At 50.1% G+C, this 16,688-nt stretch overlaps 4 protein-coding genes across 4 annotated transcripts; 1 reads left to right on the forward strand and 3 right to left on the reverse strand.

Annotated features, from left to right (window-relative positions):
- Nucleotides 1–1,803: 1,803 nt before the first annotated feature.
- On the reverse strand, nt 1,804–5,064 carry A1O9_01999 (isoleucyl-tRNA synthetase; the record flags this gene model as incomplete). The annotated part of the gene is made up of 1 exon (XM_013407574.1): nt 1,804–5,064. The coding sequence occupies one exon, from the start codon at nt 5,062–5,064 to the stop codon at nt 1,804–1,806; it is 3,261 nt and encodes a 1,086-aa protein (XP_013263028.1).
- A 398-nt stretch (nt 5,065–5,462) lies between these two features.
- Nucleotides 5,463–8,375, reverse strand: A1O9_02000 (uncharacterized protein; the record flags this gene model as incomplete). Its single annotated transcript, XM_013407575.1, has 1 exon — nt 5,463–8,375. The coding sequence occupies one exon, from the start codon at nt 8,373–8,375 to the stop codon at nt 5,463–5,465; it is 2,913 nt and encodes a 970-aa protein (XP_013263029.1).
- Nucleotides 8,376–9,724: 1,349 nt separating this feature from the next.
- Nucleotides 9,725–13,603, reverse strand: A1O9_02001 (uncharacterized protein; the record flags this gene model as incomplete). Its single annotated transcript, XM_013407576.1, has 1 exon — nt 9,725–13,603. The coding sequence occupies one exon, from the start codon at nt 13,601–13,603 to the stop codon at nt 9,725–9,727; it is 3,879 nt and encodes a 1,292-aa protein (XP_013263030.1).
- Nucleotides 13,604–14,292: 689 nt separating this feature from the next.
- On the forward strand, nt 14,293–16,512 carry A1O9_02002 (uncharacterized protein; the record flags this gene model as incomplete). The annotated part of the gene is made up of 1 exon (XM_013407577.1): nt 14,293–16,512. The coding sequence occupies one exon, from the start codon at nt 14,293–14,295 to the stop codon at nt 16,510–16,512; it is 2,220 nt and encodes a 739-aa protein (XP_013263031.1).
- Nucleotides 16,513–16,688: the final 176 nt, after the last annotated feature.

Here is a 16,688-nt window from a genome sequence, read left to right on the forward strand (position 1 = left end):
CTCGGAAGTGCATTCTCGAAGCCGTTCCCTTTCCCAACCGCACCCATAGCAAGATGCGTTTGAATCCCTTGCGCTCCTCTTCTGGCCAAGTTCCGGTGACTCTGCCACTGAGTAATCTTTCTCGAGACCCTTCGTTACTTAGGGTGTTGTGCTATTATTATTACTTGGACCGCCCAACACTAGACCACGAAGATGTAAGCTGTCTTGGATGATTTGAGGGGGACTAGACTAACTTGTGGTGCTCAAGGCACCCGAGCCAGCGACTCTTTTTGAACACGCCATCCCCCCGTTTTGCTCCGAGATCCATGTATGTATCACAGGGATGGATATCGGAAGCCTTTCTTTTCCTTCACATCCAGGATTCCATTTCAGCCCTCCAAATCAGCATGGCATGTTACGACGGCGCTCCAGCGGACCAAGCTATCCTACATATCCGTCAGAGGCGTAGGCTGAGGATTGGGGCGGAAAGCAAAGCCGGAAAGGGTTGTAGGCCAATTAATAACACAAGGCTGCGTGCTCGCCCCATCCGCACCCCCAACCAATGGCATCCTCGACTCGAATAATCGAACCCCCTTTGAGATCTACTCGTAAATATCATCATCCATTTCAACCAACGATTATTAATATCGATCGATAGACTCCCGCAAACTCCAGGAACCACAATCACAACAATACGGTCCATCCATCCCTTCTCGTGAAGTCATCAGGGACTCCACGCACCTGCGCCCGCGCCCGTCGACGCGCGCTGCCAGCCTGACCCTTGATCATCTCTCTCCCCTTCCTCTTCTCGTCATCGTCATCGTCATCGTCGCTTATCGCCATCACTGTTGTTTGTGTTAGAATGAGCATGTGAAGGAAAGGAGAAGCCCCCAAAAAGGCACCAGCTACGAGCCCTGCCCATCTCGATCTCGCATCCCGCCTGAGTCCGTCTTCCCTTCCACCAGGACGAAACCTCTAATCTTTCGTTCGTTGGTCCGAACGTTCATCTCTTTTCCTTCGGCTGAGCAATGCCCACGATCTCCGGCCGCGCGAGGCCGATCGAGAAGTTCGCCGTTGCGGCTGCCAAGTGTTCTGTCGAGGTATTTACCCTTGTCCTTGTCCTTGATCTTGATCTTGTTCCTGCTCTTCTCGTTGTCATGTCTCCCTCTCCATCTCCATCTCCTCCGCCACCTCCATCTGTCACAATGCAGCACAACACTAACCCAGCAAACCGGGACAGGCAACAGCTTACGGCAAGTGCGTCGTGGCCGACTACCAGGGCACGCACAAGGACATGTGCGCGCAGGAGTTTCTGAGGCTGAAGGACTGCTACCTTGTAAGTTCTATCTTGATTTCCTTCCCCCCACCCTTTAATTTGGTCAAAGATCTTCCGCTGCTGCGCTTTGGGAAGAGGCCCTGCTGGCTGTGCTCCACTCCCCAACTTGCCCTTTGCTCGTGATCTTTCTTGTTTGGTAGCAGCAGTAGTTTATTGATGGCTTGTATAAGGGTGAGGACGCTGCGTAGTGGCCGTTGTTTGGCGTCACTGCTTCATATATCTATTATTTGCCCGTTTCTCCCCATTCGTCCATCATATCACGCTGGCTAATAAATCCTCCCGTGGACAGAAACACGCGAAGAAATCATGAACAAGGAAGTACTGATTTAACTTTTCCTCGGTTTTAAACCCCGCCGTGGACGGTGATCACTTGTTCACATCTAGCTGAACTTCTAGCCTAAAACAGAGCGTGTGGGCATAAAGTCCATTCCTCTCATACAATTCATTCGTCATCATTGCTTCCCTTCCTTTCTTGTTTTGTGACTCTTTCAAATCTTCAAAAGTCTCAACAGGAAAGTCGCTTTCTGGATCTCCTGTACCTCCTCTGCGATGATTTTGTCCTCCCTGACGCCGTTCACCACGGGTCCTTCAACCTCCGTAACGATATGCTTGTCTAGCGGTCTTCGGAGTGCCTTCTCAATGAAGCCACTCTGCGACTCGAACACCTTTTCTAATCCGATGGCCTCCGGGTCCTCCTGCACGCGATACTCCATCTTTACATCGTCTGTCGGTTTAAGATCGGACTTCTTGCGCAACTGCTGTACACGATTGATAATCTCGCGAGCAAGACCCTCCTGTGCAAGCTCGGGGTGGATAGCTACGTCTAGTATAGTCAGGACATCGTCGTCGGTATTGGTTTCTTGATGCTGAGAATTTTCGTCTTGCGTGAGTGCTCTCTTGACCACGAGATCACCTTCCACCAAGTCGATACCAGCCACGGATATCTTCTTGGTGGAAAGGAAAGACTTGCAATCGACGCTCGTCACGTCGGGAAGAGCTTTCTTGACTTTCTGTACATCCTTCTTGAGTTTCTTCCCGAGGACAGGCCAGTCGGCAGTAACACTGTACTGTACGTTGTACTTCTCCTCATCAGAGGACAGTACTAGATCTCGAACGTTGAGTTCTTCTGTAATGTATCCCTCCAAGGACTTGACATCGTCGAGATACTGTTGGTCCTTGTGGATGACCACAAGTGTTTTCAGTGGTGTTTTCAAGCCCACAGTTCTTCGTTCTCTGGACTGCCTAGCAAGTTCAATGACTTTCTGCATGCGCCCCACTCTTCTCTCCACAACTGGGTCAAAAAGCTCTTCTCGAACCTCGGGGAATGCGAGGAAATGTACACTTCGGTCGTCCTTGGCGTGAAGAGATTTGGGAATATGGAGAAGAAGCTTCGAGTAGATGAGATCGGCAATGAAAGGGGTAAATGGGGCAAGTGCTCGAACGAGAGTGTACAAAACGTCGAAAAGAGCATTAAGTGCATGGAGAGTGTCATCTACTCCCAATTCACCCTTCAGGCGCTTGCGGTTGAATCGAATGTACCAGTTGGTCGTTTCATCAATTAAATTGAGAAGACCAGGCACGACAGTGTATAGTCGGTACGCCGCCATCTCTTCATTGATGTATTTGAGGAGAGACTGCGTGCTGGCTAGGATCCACTTGTCCATCACATTCGTGTTGGTTGTCTCAGCTTTGGGATCAAAGATGTAATCAATTCCTTCAACCTTCTTCAATAGCTGAACCTGGCCTTCGAAGAATTTGTAGCTATTCCACAACGGCAACAACACTTTGGCCACAATTTCTTTGACGCCTGTTTCCTTGAATCTCAGTGGCTCAGCTCTGACAACTGGAGAATTGATCATGTAGAGACGCAGGGCATCGGCTCCATACTTGTCAATGACGGTTGTGGGATTGGGATAATTCTGAAGTCTTTTTGACATCTTCTTGCCATCTTCAGCCAAGACTATACCATTGACTACACAGTTTTTGAAGGGCAAAGTCTTCTTCAGGTGAATACCGAGAATGACCAAGGTGTAGAACCAGCCACGAGTCTGATCAAGGCCCTCAGCGATGAAATCACCAGGGAAGGTCTGGTCGAAGAAATCCTTGTTCTCGAAAGGGTAATGGGAAGACGCGTAAGGCATGCTTCCAGATTCGAACCAGCAGTCGAAGACTTCCTCGACCCTTCTAAGAACACCGTTCCCTTTTTGGCTAGGAATGGTGATATCGTCAACAGAGTCTCGGTGTAGATCGGTAATCTCCCCATCATAGCCACTGAGTCTCTTCAACTCGTCTATACTCCCGATTGCGACGACCTCAGAATAGTCTTCACTTGCCCAGAGAGGGATCGGGGTGCCCCAGTATCGATTGCGTGAGATGTTCCAGTCTCGAGCATTCTTGATCCATTCGGCAAATCTCTTCTCCTTGACGAAGTTGGGTACCCAGTGGGACTTGGCGATTCCATCCAGCATCAGAGGGATGATGCTTGGTACTTTTTCGTTACCGGCAATGTTGACAAACCACCCGGACACTGCTCGATAGAGAAGTGGAGTATCTGAACGCCAGCAGAATGGATACTGATGGGTCACTTGGCCGTCTCGAATTAACCTTCCGCTAGCTTTCAAGTGCTTGATGATGTGCTTGTCAGCATCCTTGACATACTGACCAGCAAAATCAGTGACTTCCTTGGTGAATCTGCCCGTATCATCCACGGGATTCGGAGGAAGTCTGTCATGACTGATGGTCCCGGCTTCCATGGCCACGTGGAAATCTTCTTCACCAAAAGCAGGAGCCTGGTGGACGACTCCAGTACCATCGTCATCTGTGACATAGACCCCATTCAAGACCCTGAAGGCATGGTCTTTATATTCTTCATAAAAGTAGTCGAATGGAGGAATATATTGCTTATCCTTGAGGTCGCTGCCCTTGATACGCTCCAATATGATGAATTTGGCCTTTTTCGGGTCTTTGTATAACGTCTTGAGGAGTTTCTCCAACATGATAAATTGTTGTCCAGAATCCTGGTCCACGAACTTGATGTACTCGAACCCGGCATTGACTGCCAAGCCGATATTTGAAGGGAGGGTCCAAGGGGTGGTTGTCCAGGCTAGGAGGCTGGTCTTCGGGTCGTCGACCAGGGGAAAAGCGATGACAACTGCGGGATCTTGTATTTCCTTGTAATTCGATTGAGCCTCATGTTGACTGAGAGGAGTGCTCAAGGCGGTGGAGAATGGCATGACTCGGTAGCTCCGGTAGACCTGTCCTTGGTCGAACAACTGCTTGAAAACCCACCACACTGACTCCATGAATGTCGGGTTCATGGTTTTGTAGTCATTGTCAAAGTCAATCCAACGGCCGAGACGGTCAATGGTCTCTCGCCACTCGGTTGCAAACCTCATGACAATAGCCTTGCACTCAGCATTGTATCTGGCAATTCCCATCTCTTTCACAGCAGCCGGGCCTGAGATATTGAACTTCTTGTCAATCTCATACTCGATTGGCAAGCCGTGGGTGTCCCAGCCAAATCTTCGCTCCACATAATAGCCCTTCATGGACCAATATCTGGGGATGATATCTTTGATAGTGGAAGCCAGTAAGTGGCCATAGTGAGGGAGACCGGTCGCGAATGGAGGGCCATCATAGAAAGTGTAAGGCTTGTTACCCTTGGACAGGCGCAGTTGGGTCTGGAAGGCATCGATCTCTCGCCAGCGTTTGAGAGTTGCAGCCTCTTCAGCAGCAAAGTCGACTGCCATTTTGGGAACCTGAATGACCAGACTCTGCTGCTCGGGCGGGGGGTTGGGAAATATAAATGCTGGTTAACAGTCAGAATGAGTCAACGGGCGAGAGTGTCTGGGTGTCTGGTCGGGCAAATAATTGAAACGGAGGGGCAGCATGAAAGCTTGGCAGGCACTCAGGCAGGTACTGGTTTGGGAACCCCCAAGGAGAAGGGCAAGGAACAAAGGGCCAGGGCACGTGAAAAGTAGAAACACAGCCTCGCGGGACCAGTGATATCAAATAAAGGCTCATGTCTCTTCATCCTCCGCCTAATATCATACAGGGTATCAATTTTGTATCAATACAATGGACTGGCCATGTCCATTGCTTTCCACGCATGCTAATTTCGAAAGGCCAACGTCGCCTAGATGGTTGTTTAGTCAACATCCTCGTCATCCTCGTCATCTTCTTCTGCATCCTCATCCCCTTCATCTCCATCTCCGTCGTCTTCGGACACCTCTTCACCAAGCTCCTTCAATCGCGATTTGTCGGTAGACCTTTTCGCCTCTAGGTCTCCGAAAACGACCAGGAGATCTTCAAGCTCGGTCTGTACGTCTTTTCGTCCCGACTTCTCCTTCTCGAGATATTCTTGCAAGCGCTTGGCTTCACTTTCTGCATCGCCCGCACGACTCTCTGCTCGTTTCAGTCGTGCTTCTAGAGCATCTATCTTGCCTTTGTAATCTTCGTGCGCGGTCTCAAGGTCTTGAATATGATCTCTTTCTGCCTTTTTCAGGTTCGTCTCCAGTCCAAGGATCGTGCGTTTGAGATCCGCAATTTCATCAGCTTCCCTCTTGCGGGCATTTGAAGACTTGTGCTCCACTTCTTCAAGCTCTTGTTTATGCTGCTGTATTAAGGCTGCTCGATCTCGCGCCGCCTCTTGCTCGAGGAGTTTGAGACGCTGCTCGAGCTGTTGAATTTCAGCATTGTGCTGCTTCTTAGCGTTTTCGAACGTGCTGAGATGCTCGTTCCGACGCCGGTGGAGTTCATCCTCGTGACTTTTAAGCAGTGAATCCCTATCCCTCCCGAATCCTTGCTGCAACCTGGTGATTTCATCCTCGTGGTTTTCATGAAGACTCTGATTGATTTGCTTGATGCGAGAAAGTTCTACCGTCGTGGATTCTCGGGTCCGGCGGTGGTCCAACTCTTCTTGTTCGAGTCTCCTCTTGATTTGAAGCAATTCTGTGCTCGATGCTTCCAAGGATTGCCTTTGCTCCTCCACTTGCGCCCGAAGATTGTCAACCAAGTCCCGAGATACGCCTTTTTGCACTCCGTTGCTCACAATGGACACTTCGAACTTTGGGTCGCGATCAATGGCACGAAGAAACCTACTGAAGTTGTCCTTCAGAAAGTCGATAAATGTTTTGTCAAAAAAGACCTCGGGAAGACCTCCACCGCCTCCCTGCAGCAGAACCTCATAATCCCGAACGAAGGGATTTTCCCGCAACTTAGTCAGTCGGTCAACGTAGGTTTCGCGGCCCATATTAGTCGTCAAAATTGAATGAAGTGTGGTTCGGGAGACAGGAGAATCTTTCGTTGAAAACTCATAAATGATGCCAAGTAAAAATGCAGCGAGACCTGCTACCAGCGGCATCGAGATGTTTGCAATCTTGACTGCAGCAACTAGGCCCTGAACGTTGCTTCCCTCACCAAGAAGGTCGTTGACAGCTTCTGGGTCTTCAAAAAGCCACACAGAGAGGAGCATGAGATACCCAAGCAGGGCCCGCTCATCCTCAACATGCTGAACACCAGCAATCACATTACTGGTTATGCTTTGAATGAACGTCACAACCTCCTCTCCGTTGTCTGCGTCGCCTTCCGTCACCTTCAAAGCGAGTTCCTTGGTGTCGGCGTTATCGTAGACTAAATGCAGCAAAATCACAGCAGCCATCCATTGCTGGTAGGGGTCTGCATTGCTGCGGGTTGAAGGCGATTCCAGAAGGACGGTAAGCATATTCGGAATGGCATCGTCACCACTTTTGTGTCCCTCAATAGCTCTTCGAAGGACATGAGCTCGAATCCCTGCATGGCCCTCCACGAATGCTTGCATACAAGATAAAGCAGCAAGCCGAACGTCAAATAAAGCAAGTGGTGCTGGCTCCAAAGCCAGCTCGAGAAGCGACTCGATAACATTTTGTTCTCGATAGTTTGATTTCCTTGATTTAGCTTGTTTCTCATGTGGGGCTGGGGATTGATGGCCATTCGTCGTAGGTTTGTCTGGCTGTTTGAGCTGCACTGGAAGGTCACCGAAACGTTCTTGGAGGCCTTGATTCCCACGTATGATATCTCCACAGGTTTGAAGAGACTTAGCTCGCACATTGGAGTTGAACCCTGGATGGAACGCTATACATAGCACAATCTGGAGAACCCCCGTTTGCCAGAAGGCTTGCTGGTTGACCATAGTACCTTGAGCTCCTACTGCGAGAAAAAGCTGGATTACTCCAAGTAAACCCCAGACGTTCATATCGCGTTGAGGCTTCATCCATTCTGATACTCCATCTACGCCATCCTCTTGCTCCACAGCGGCGAGAAGTAGCTTCCTGATCTTCACGATGCCGCCAATTTCACGGAAATACGACTGATTTGACGTGTTCAGGCGTAGAAGATTTGCGAACAAGGACAAGCAGTCCTGAACAATGGTAGAGCCCTCCGTCAAGCCTCCATCGCCTTCCACCAACGCAAAGTTCCTGTCAAACGCATTTTCGAAAGCGACTACCTTCTGCAGTTCGGTAGAGGTTGGTGTCAGGGCAACCAGAAGGACTAACGCCTCGTTCCGCACTGCTTCGCGTTTGTCATCCAAGACAGCTGTGATCCGTGAAACGCCTAGAGGAGCGGCAAATACAGCTTCTTGTGTTCGTTGAGCTCTTAATGTCGAAATGTGTGAAAGGATTTGAAGCCCATACAGCCGTAGGTAGAATTCACCGGATTCGAGCAAGTCCAGCAGCGCGGTGATGTTGTCCTGCCGCTGCGTGAACTCATCCGCCAACCACAACGTAATTTCGTCTGATGCCTCCGGTGATTTTTCATCTGGTTCAAACAGCATCAGGATGGTCTCCAAGACCACCTTAATTGTATCCGAGTCTTCTCCATCTCGGCGTAGGGCAGCAATGAGGTCTCGAAGGGCTCCGGACGCAACCGAGGCAGGATATGTTTTCGCAAAACTTCGTAGACCGAGAATGGCCGCCCGGCGATCTTCTAGTAAGGTGGCACTTGAGAGACGACTACTCAGCGTCTGGATCGTATCGGTGGCGGTCTGCCGTGCAGGAGCCTGTGATTCGAGAATTCGCATCATCTTGGGGACAGTTTCATGGTCAGGCAAGGGTGCATGTAACCAACGGCCATGTTTGCACGGCCTAAGTAATAATTTCACACATGGCCTTGCTGGTCATTCGAGCACTAGTCAGAGGCTTATACCTATAGAAATAGTTGTGTTCAGCATTGCTTTGTCGACGTAAATGTTTCGTTGCGAGGCGAAGTGTCCTCGAAGTTGCAGACGGAAACAAACACACGAAATATGCCAAGATATAATCTACGGCTTTGGAAATTAAGTCGTGCCGCCTTACATAAACTATGCAAGGCGGCATTGTTTTTGCTATTCAGCGTTCAGTCTGGACTTTTCAGAACGTTCTCAGGTTGTTTTGAAAGTTCTCTGATCGACAGACCGGAGGCCTGGCAAAGAAATGTATTCTAATTCGAGAAGAGGAGCGGTAGGGAGAGAAATCCCTCCTCTGACCATACAAACGACTTACTATGGAATGTGGTTACCTGGGTCCCGGCGAAAAAGGGTACAACCCATCGGTCATTAAATCACCAGTGATGTTGACGATATCGTCGAGGTTGATATCTCCGGTGGAGTTTGCTATAAGCAATATGTTCGGGAAAAAGGTTCGACAGGCACTTGCCCATGCCGCGGCATCAGCAGCAATGTTGATGGTCGGGGCTGCTGTGTATAAGGAATTTCTAAGTCTGTTAAGGTCATATCTTCAGTTTATTTCTTGTTTCAACCCCAGGTATGGCAAGGAGAGAACTGAGTTGAGCGGCGAGCGAGCCCTTGTGGGCCAAGAATCAAGAATACAATAAGTGCCACGAGCTGGGTTGTCCTGGTTATTCTCAGCCAGGATGGTGGGTTCACCCGTATTGCCTAATGCAGATACTTATGGAAGCTTGTCTATGATTAGGCGGTTCAGCTGGTATATCTATGACAACCACCCTCAGCGAATGCTGATAGTTGAAAACACGCAATATCTTCGTATCTTGGCTTCTCCATCTCCGTAGAAATGTAGCATTGTGGCCGCCTAGGTCAGCTTCCTCGTGTCATCCATGTTCTTCTGGTGCTTCAAGGGCATCTGCGCACGAATTTTATAGTCTGAATTACAAAGAAAAAAGAAATCGTTGCTCTTGTCAGTCATTACAGAGAGGGAAACCATCCGACATAATAAAGATCCAGCCTTAGTTCTATGTCCGTTCCGGTAGTCATGAACACTGAAGAAACTTGGGACTTGCTCGTCCAGTCTATCCGGTGAAAGACCTTCTCACGCCGATCGAAACCAGCCAACTCCTAGATGCAAGTGAAAGATTGCAGCAACCTGAATGATTTATTCTCAGTAGTCACACTAATATTTGTTTTAGGTCTTTGAATCTCTAATCATATGTTAGCATCTGTGCACGCTTCACAAAGACGAATGGACTTACGATGGGTTTTGACAGAAATTGGTCGAACCCGGCATGAAAGGCGTCTTGTTGAGCGTTCTGGTCACCTAGGCCGGTCAGAGCGATGATAGTGGCAGGTGATTCAATCCTCTTATCTCTCTCGAATTGTCGTATTGCTTTGGTGGAAGCAATCCCATCCATGACAGGCATCGAAATGTCCATCAGAATGTATTTGAACCTACTGGCGCCTTCGTTTTCAATTGCACTCCTCTTATAAGCTGTCAAAGCTTCCGAGCCGTCAACAGCACTCTCGAACGGATGCTTGGTCCTCCTCACAAAAGCCACAAGAAGAATCAGATTTATGTGATTGTCGTCAACAACTAAAACATGTGGCAAATAATTCTCTCCGTCCTTGGTGACTGCGTCAGGGACACTGCCGACTTCCAAAGTAGTTTCAAGCCTCTGATCAAAATCTGGAAAAGCTCTCTCTTGTGCCCTCGGTTGACCGATCAGCTGGCGAGCAATCTGGTTACGACGTTCCAGATTTTCGGCTGGTTGGCCTTGGGAGATACGCGAACCTTGAGTAGCTTCAGCTGAAGTATGATCAATATTCTGCTGGCTTGCGGTCATAGGAACATGCGCTGTGGAGTGCCGAACGTCAGGGTCTTTCAATAATTTCAGCCGCTGCATACATCGTAGTAATGCACTGGCCATTTTTTGTGGCCCAAGTGGCTGAGGGATCACTTCGATGATCCTACCAATGTCTGTCAGCAGATGTATGCCCTTGGAGCGAAGACTCGCGGCCTCAAAGGCATTCGTGCAAACGATCAAAACCGGGACTTCCGCGTCGGAATCGGGATTACCATGGCATTCTATCAACCACTCAATTGGAGGAGGCTCGAGGTACATGAAAAAGTTCGGAGAGGCACCTTGCATGCTTGGTGCGGTGGCGATATTCATCTCGAACCAGGTGGCCAGCATTTGTTTGACTGAGTCTGGCACAGTCGGCATCTTCGATATGCCTCGCACGGGGTCATTCAGAGCGTTTGTCTCTTTCAAGGGAGGCTCAAGGATGCACAATTTGAGGCCTTTGGTCTTTACTCGCAGCTGCGCTAGGGTTTGGCCACTCGGGTCGTCAAGTTGGGCATTGCCAGCGCGTGGAAGGCTAAGTGAAATCTCAAGATCGGTACCAACATTCTTTTCACTGCTAAGATGAATCTGCCCACCAAGAGAATCCACAATTTGACGAACGATACTCAGTCCAAGCCCAGTTCCACTGGACAAAGCGTTCTCTTGAGAGAAGGCTGTGAAGGCATGATTTTTGACATACTCACCAGACATTCCCATTCCAGTGTCTGCAACAGACAGCAGGACGTGTAAATGAGAGGCGTCTTTCTCAAGAGAGTTTCCCGGCTTGAGCGAAACGTTGATGCTGCCTGAGTTTGTGTATTTCAGAGCGTTGCCCAGAATATTCGTAACCACACGCCGAACCGCGCCAGGTTGTGACTTTACGTTCCAGTTGGTGTGATTCTCGATTTGGAGGGTAACTTTTACGGGGTGTTGGTTTCCCATCGATACCTGGGGATCGTTGTCATTTAAACGACTGCGGTCGCGGACAATGCGTTCACTCGAGGAATGACTGCTTCCCCTCCCTTCTATAACATCGGCTTGAACTGAGCGGAAGACTTGGCCAGCATATATAGCCTCGACGACTTCTTCCACGACAGACGCTAAGTTGAAACAGCTGGTCAAACTGCTATCTGAACTCGAAGCCTGAGGATTCCCTTGGTTCCGGGGGTGACCGAGATGACGAGAGTTGTGCTTGGCCAAGTTGTTGATTTTTGCGTAGTCCAAGACATGATTGACAGTATCGAGAAGGGTTTTCCCACAGGTTTCAGCAGAGATGAGCATACTGGCTTGAAAATCGTCCATAGGAGTATCATGTAGAAACTCAATACTGCCCAAAATGCCATGTAAAGGCGAGCGTAGCTCGTGGGAGATGCTGGCGAGGAAAGTGGCCTTTGCAGTATCAGACAAGGCAAGATTGATGCGATTTACCTCATTCATGACGGCGTTACTGAATGCTTTCAAGTAGGCCATGTCGTCATCAACGTTAACGAGCTTTGCTGGATCATTCGACCAGATAACCAGTCCCGAATGCCATCTCTCTTTCGCGAAGTCCCAGAGTGGCAGCAACACAATGTTTCTTGCGCCAGGAAATGATTTCAGCAGAGCATTAGGTCGAGAACGGGCTAGACTGGGGACCTGTGTCGATGTGTTTGAACCGGCCGCCGCATCACTGGTGACGGTACCGGTAGCTGACTCAGAGCTTTCATCGCTAGACGCTAGGTTACCGCTTTTATCGAAGCTGAAACACCTCCCCCCAGGGTGGCGGCGTACGCAACGCCGAAAGAGACGTTCTGACATTTCGATGGCACCCATTTTTCCCGACTTCCCCAATACCTGGCATTTCTTACTTCTGTTAGACGAAGCCGTGGAGCGATCGTTCTGGTGTGGGTCTATAGAGGCAGAAGCAGAATCGCTTGATTCATGAGAGGTGGGTTCGGGGGTAGTTTCGACTTCATGAGTTTTCTGCTGGTGGGTTCCATCGCCTGCATGATGTAGATTGGGTCTCGGTCGACCCCTGGAATGTCTCGCGGTAGGATGTGAGTTGGTATCAATGAGAGCAGTGGAACCGGAACTTAAATTTGCAGAACTTGCGTCCAGGAAGGCAACACCCTCCGCAGCCAAACAATACCTGAGAATAGTAGCAGCTCGATCAAAGACACGGTAGTAGTCATGTATGGCTTTCTCCTTGGCGTTCGGCTGGGATTTTTTCGACGCAACGTTTTGCTGGTGCTCGGAGTATGCAACTTTCGATGAAGGAAGAGAAGCTCGCCTTGTTGGAAGGGCACTGTGACTGCTACCACGACGATGCTGTGGTCGAGGGTTGAAGCATTCAGGCGGAGAACGCTTGTGGTCGCTGTGAGGAACATTTGCATCACCAACCCTCATTCCCTTGAAAGATGGGACAACCTCTTCTGAAACCCAGGATTGCAAAATCTTTCTCTGGGGAGTTTCAATCTGCTGATTCTTGCTCACCGGGACGTCTGAATTTGGTGCGTGGTGAGGCGTCTCCTCTGGATTCTCGTCAGCGTGGGTGGTTCGCCCCTCGATAAATTTGCCAATGCCATGGATGAGGCGCTCTCCTCTGGCGCGGGCACGATTATTCTTGACAACTTCAAGATGGTCAACCACGATAGTGGCCATGTCGACCATAAAATGGAGCTCGTCAGGGGAAAGGCCCGTTCGGGGCTTATCATCGGTCACGTTGTAGACGCCAATCACATGTCCAAGGCGAGTCTTCAACGGCACGCCGCAATAGAAGTTGACACCAGTGCCAGCATAGCCTCTTGTCTTGTAAATAGGGTGTTCAGCAATGTCATTGATGATGAGAGCCGGAGCAGAAAAGCATGAGCCATCCGGGCCGCTGACGGTGCATGTTTCAGGAAACAGGGCATCCTGGGAAATACCTTGAGAGCGGGCGACGAAGGCATTGCCAAAATATAGCCCATCGCCGGGATTGTGTTGGGCATCGTTGAGAAGAGAAAGAGACTTTGTGGCCTCAGCAACGATATATTGCTTTTCAGAATCAATCAGGGTGACCACGCCTCTTTTCGCGTTTAAACGCAGACAGCCCAGCTGCGCAAATGCTGTTAAGGATTTATCTCGCGACGAGCGCGGCTTGTGCGAATCAGAATGGCCAGGGGGCGGATTGATGGCAGTCGCCTCGATTGTGCTGATGAAAGTGTCGAGCCATGGCTGATAGTGACGGTGCAGTTCACGGTCTCGGGCACCCTGAGGAGGCATCACTGGAGAACCAAAAGAGAGCAGTCATGCTGGTTGAGTCAGGTGTACATATCAAACACCGAATAGAAATGGCCGGGATAAAGAAAGCAAACCTGGAAGGATACCTTGGGTAGGAGAGAATGCAGCAACAAGGGCGGATGCAGGTGCGGGCGCAGGCACAGGTACAGGAACGCTTAGTATCGACGAGTCCAATTCAGACCTTTGCCTTCCTTCAACTCAAATTCCAATATGGCATTTCTGAAGATTCGGAGCATAATGTACAGGGATGAGAGGTGAGAGGAAGTGGACCACGAGTCCATCAGACGGGTGGCTGGTCACGAGTCAAGCAGGGAGAATGCAGGGTCCGGAGGGGCAACGATTTTCAGAGGAGTCCTGCAGGACTGGCACGGCCATCGGAGCCTCTTGATTGGATATCTGGCGCTTTCGAACACACCGCACGGCTCACCATCCAAGCCCTCGGTTGCTAATTGACCCCTCTATATCATCCTGGGTTAGTTGCGTGGCCCCCGTCGCTGGTCACGTGCGGGATATTATGAAACCGGTCACGTGGAATATCACATGACTATAATATCAACGACATCTGCCTCTGCCCTCGGCTGACACCAACTCCCCACTGCGTCAAGTATCTTCACGATGCAAAACTGTTAGTCCTACTATACCACTCGGACAAATATAAATAAAGTCTCACTATGGCTCCTGATAGGGGTCACCTCCTGTCCTCTCCCTCTCCCTCTCCCTCCCCTCCTCCTTCACCACCGCCCGAGCCCTTCGACTCTTTCGAACCCAACATCTCTCACACGCGCTCCGATCATGGCTGCTATGCTTCACCTGCCGCGCAAGACTCTGCTCTCGATGGTACTAATTTCACCTTTCGTGGCGTCGCTGTCGGCATTGCCATTGGTATAGTGATCTGCTTCTCCAATACCTATTTTGGTCTTCAGACTGGCTGGGTCTCTGGAATGGCGATGCCTGCGTCCTTGATCGGCTTTGCCGTCTTCAAGGCATTGTCACCCTATTTGCTCGTGCCGTTTACGCCTGTCGAGAATGTCCTGGTGCAGACTGTGGCCGGCGCAGTCGGGACCATGCCTCTGGGTTTAGGATTTGTTGGGGTCATGCCCAGTTTGGAATTCTTGTTGAAGAAGAGCGAGGGTGCTCCCATTGATCTGAGCCTTTGGCGTTTGTTTGTCTGGGGTATTGGTCTGTGTCTCTTCGGTGTCGTCTTCGGCGTCCCTCTTCGGAAGCAGGTCATTATCCGCGAGCGCTTGAAGTTCCCCTCTGGCACGGCAACTGCTCTTATGATCAGTGTTCTGCACGGTGGCACAAAGGCTGGTTCCTCCAAGAATCGTGAAATTGAAACCCAAGGCACCGAAGAACGAGAGGAGCTTTTGAGAGAAGACGAACGCGAGAATCAGCATCATTTCGTACCGGGAGGCCCGGCGAACGAACATGATCTCCGAGCGGATTGGAAAAGACAGATTCGTGTGTTGACAATCGCTTTTTCTGGTTCTGGGGTCTATACCTTGACTCAGTATTTCCTGCCTATTTTGCACAAGCTTCCTCTCTTCGGAAACCACCTTGCCCATACCTGGCAGTGGACTCTAAATCCATCTCCAGCCTACGTTGGTCAAGGTATCATCATGGGTCCCGCCACTACCTTCCACATGCTCCTTGGTGCCATCATTGGTTGGGCGATTTTGAGCCCGATTGCCAAGCACAATGGTTGGGCTCCCGGGGATGTCGATGACTGGGAGACTGGCAGCAAAGGCTGGATCGTTTGGGTAAGTTTAGCAATCATGTTGGCCGATGCTGTGGTCAATCTAGGCTGGTTGCTACTCCGACCTGTCATCAAACATGGGCCGGAATGGGTAAGGTCAGTTGTTGATCACTATCATCACAGCGCCTCGTGGTCAAATTTCATACTTGGCAGACAACTAGCTGGTTATCTCGCACTTGACAGCGCTGATCGCCATGGCCAACGGTCCGGCCCCTCGTCGAAGCATCGCTCCTCTGATGAACTTCCTGACGATGCTCCGGCTCACCATCTCGTTTCGAATCGCACAATCACCATTCTCCTACCGCTTACCATAATTCTCTGTGTGTTTTGTGTCCATGTAACTTTTGGCGCCTACATCCCTCTAGGACTTAACATCCTCGCCATTATCCTTGCACTGCTCCTTTCAATAATGGGCGTTCGGGCTCTCGGTGAAACCGACCTGAATCCCGTCAGTGGCATTTCAAAGCTCACCCAGCTTGTGTTTGCCCTCATAGTTCCCTCAGGAAAACATGCCAATCATGCTATAATCATAAATCTCCTTGCAGGTGCGGTGAGTGAGGCTGGTGCTCTCCAAGCTGGCGACATCCTCCAAGATCTAAAAGCAGGCCATCTGATTGGCGCCAGTCCTAAAGCCCAGTTTTATGGCCAACTGATTGGGAGCGTGGTCGGGGCTTTTGTATCAGCAGCGGTCTATAAGCTGTATGTCTCGGTCTACACCATTCCCGGGGAACTATTTCAAATTCCAACAGCGTTTGTCTGGGTCTTCACAGCCCGCCTCGTCACAGGCAAGGGTTTACCTCCTATGGCCTGGCAATTTGCACTGGTGGCAGGTGCCATCTTTGTTCTCACCACGATTGTCCGGATCTACTTATTAGCGTGTCGCGACCAGAGCGAATGGTGTCGCCGAATCCATCCATGGATTCCAGGCGGTATTGCTGTCGCTGTTGGCATGTACAACACCCCTAGCTTTACATTGGCTCGCACAGCAGGTGGTGTGGTAAGTTGGTGGTGGGTGCATTGGAAGGGCAGAGGCGAGACAACTGTCATTGTACTTGCAAGTGGACTTATCTTGGGCGAAGGGGTTGTGAGTATCATTAACTTGGGCCTTGCTAGCCTCGCCGTGCCGCATCTATAAATAAAAAGACTGAAGGCTGCTTAGAGTTAGGACAGTCTGAACACTTTCTGCAGTCAAGTTAGTCCGTGATTAATTTGTGTGAGGTTTCTGATTGCTCTGGTAGAGTGCCAATGGTCCGTACTCTTTCTCGGTATATATCCATGCACAATCTGAATATATGATATGTATTATTGGAA

Source organism: Exophiala aquamarina, assembly GCF_000709125.1.
Source record: "Exophiala aquamarina CBS 119918 chromosome Unknown aczIA-supercont1.2, whole genome shotgun sequence".
NCBI classification, from domain to species: Eukaryota; Fungi; Ascomycota; class Eurotiomycetes; order Chaetothyriales; family Herpotrichiellaceae; genus Exophiala; species Exophiala aquamarina.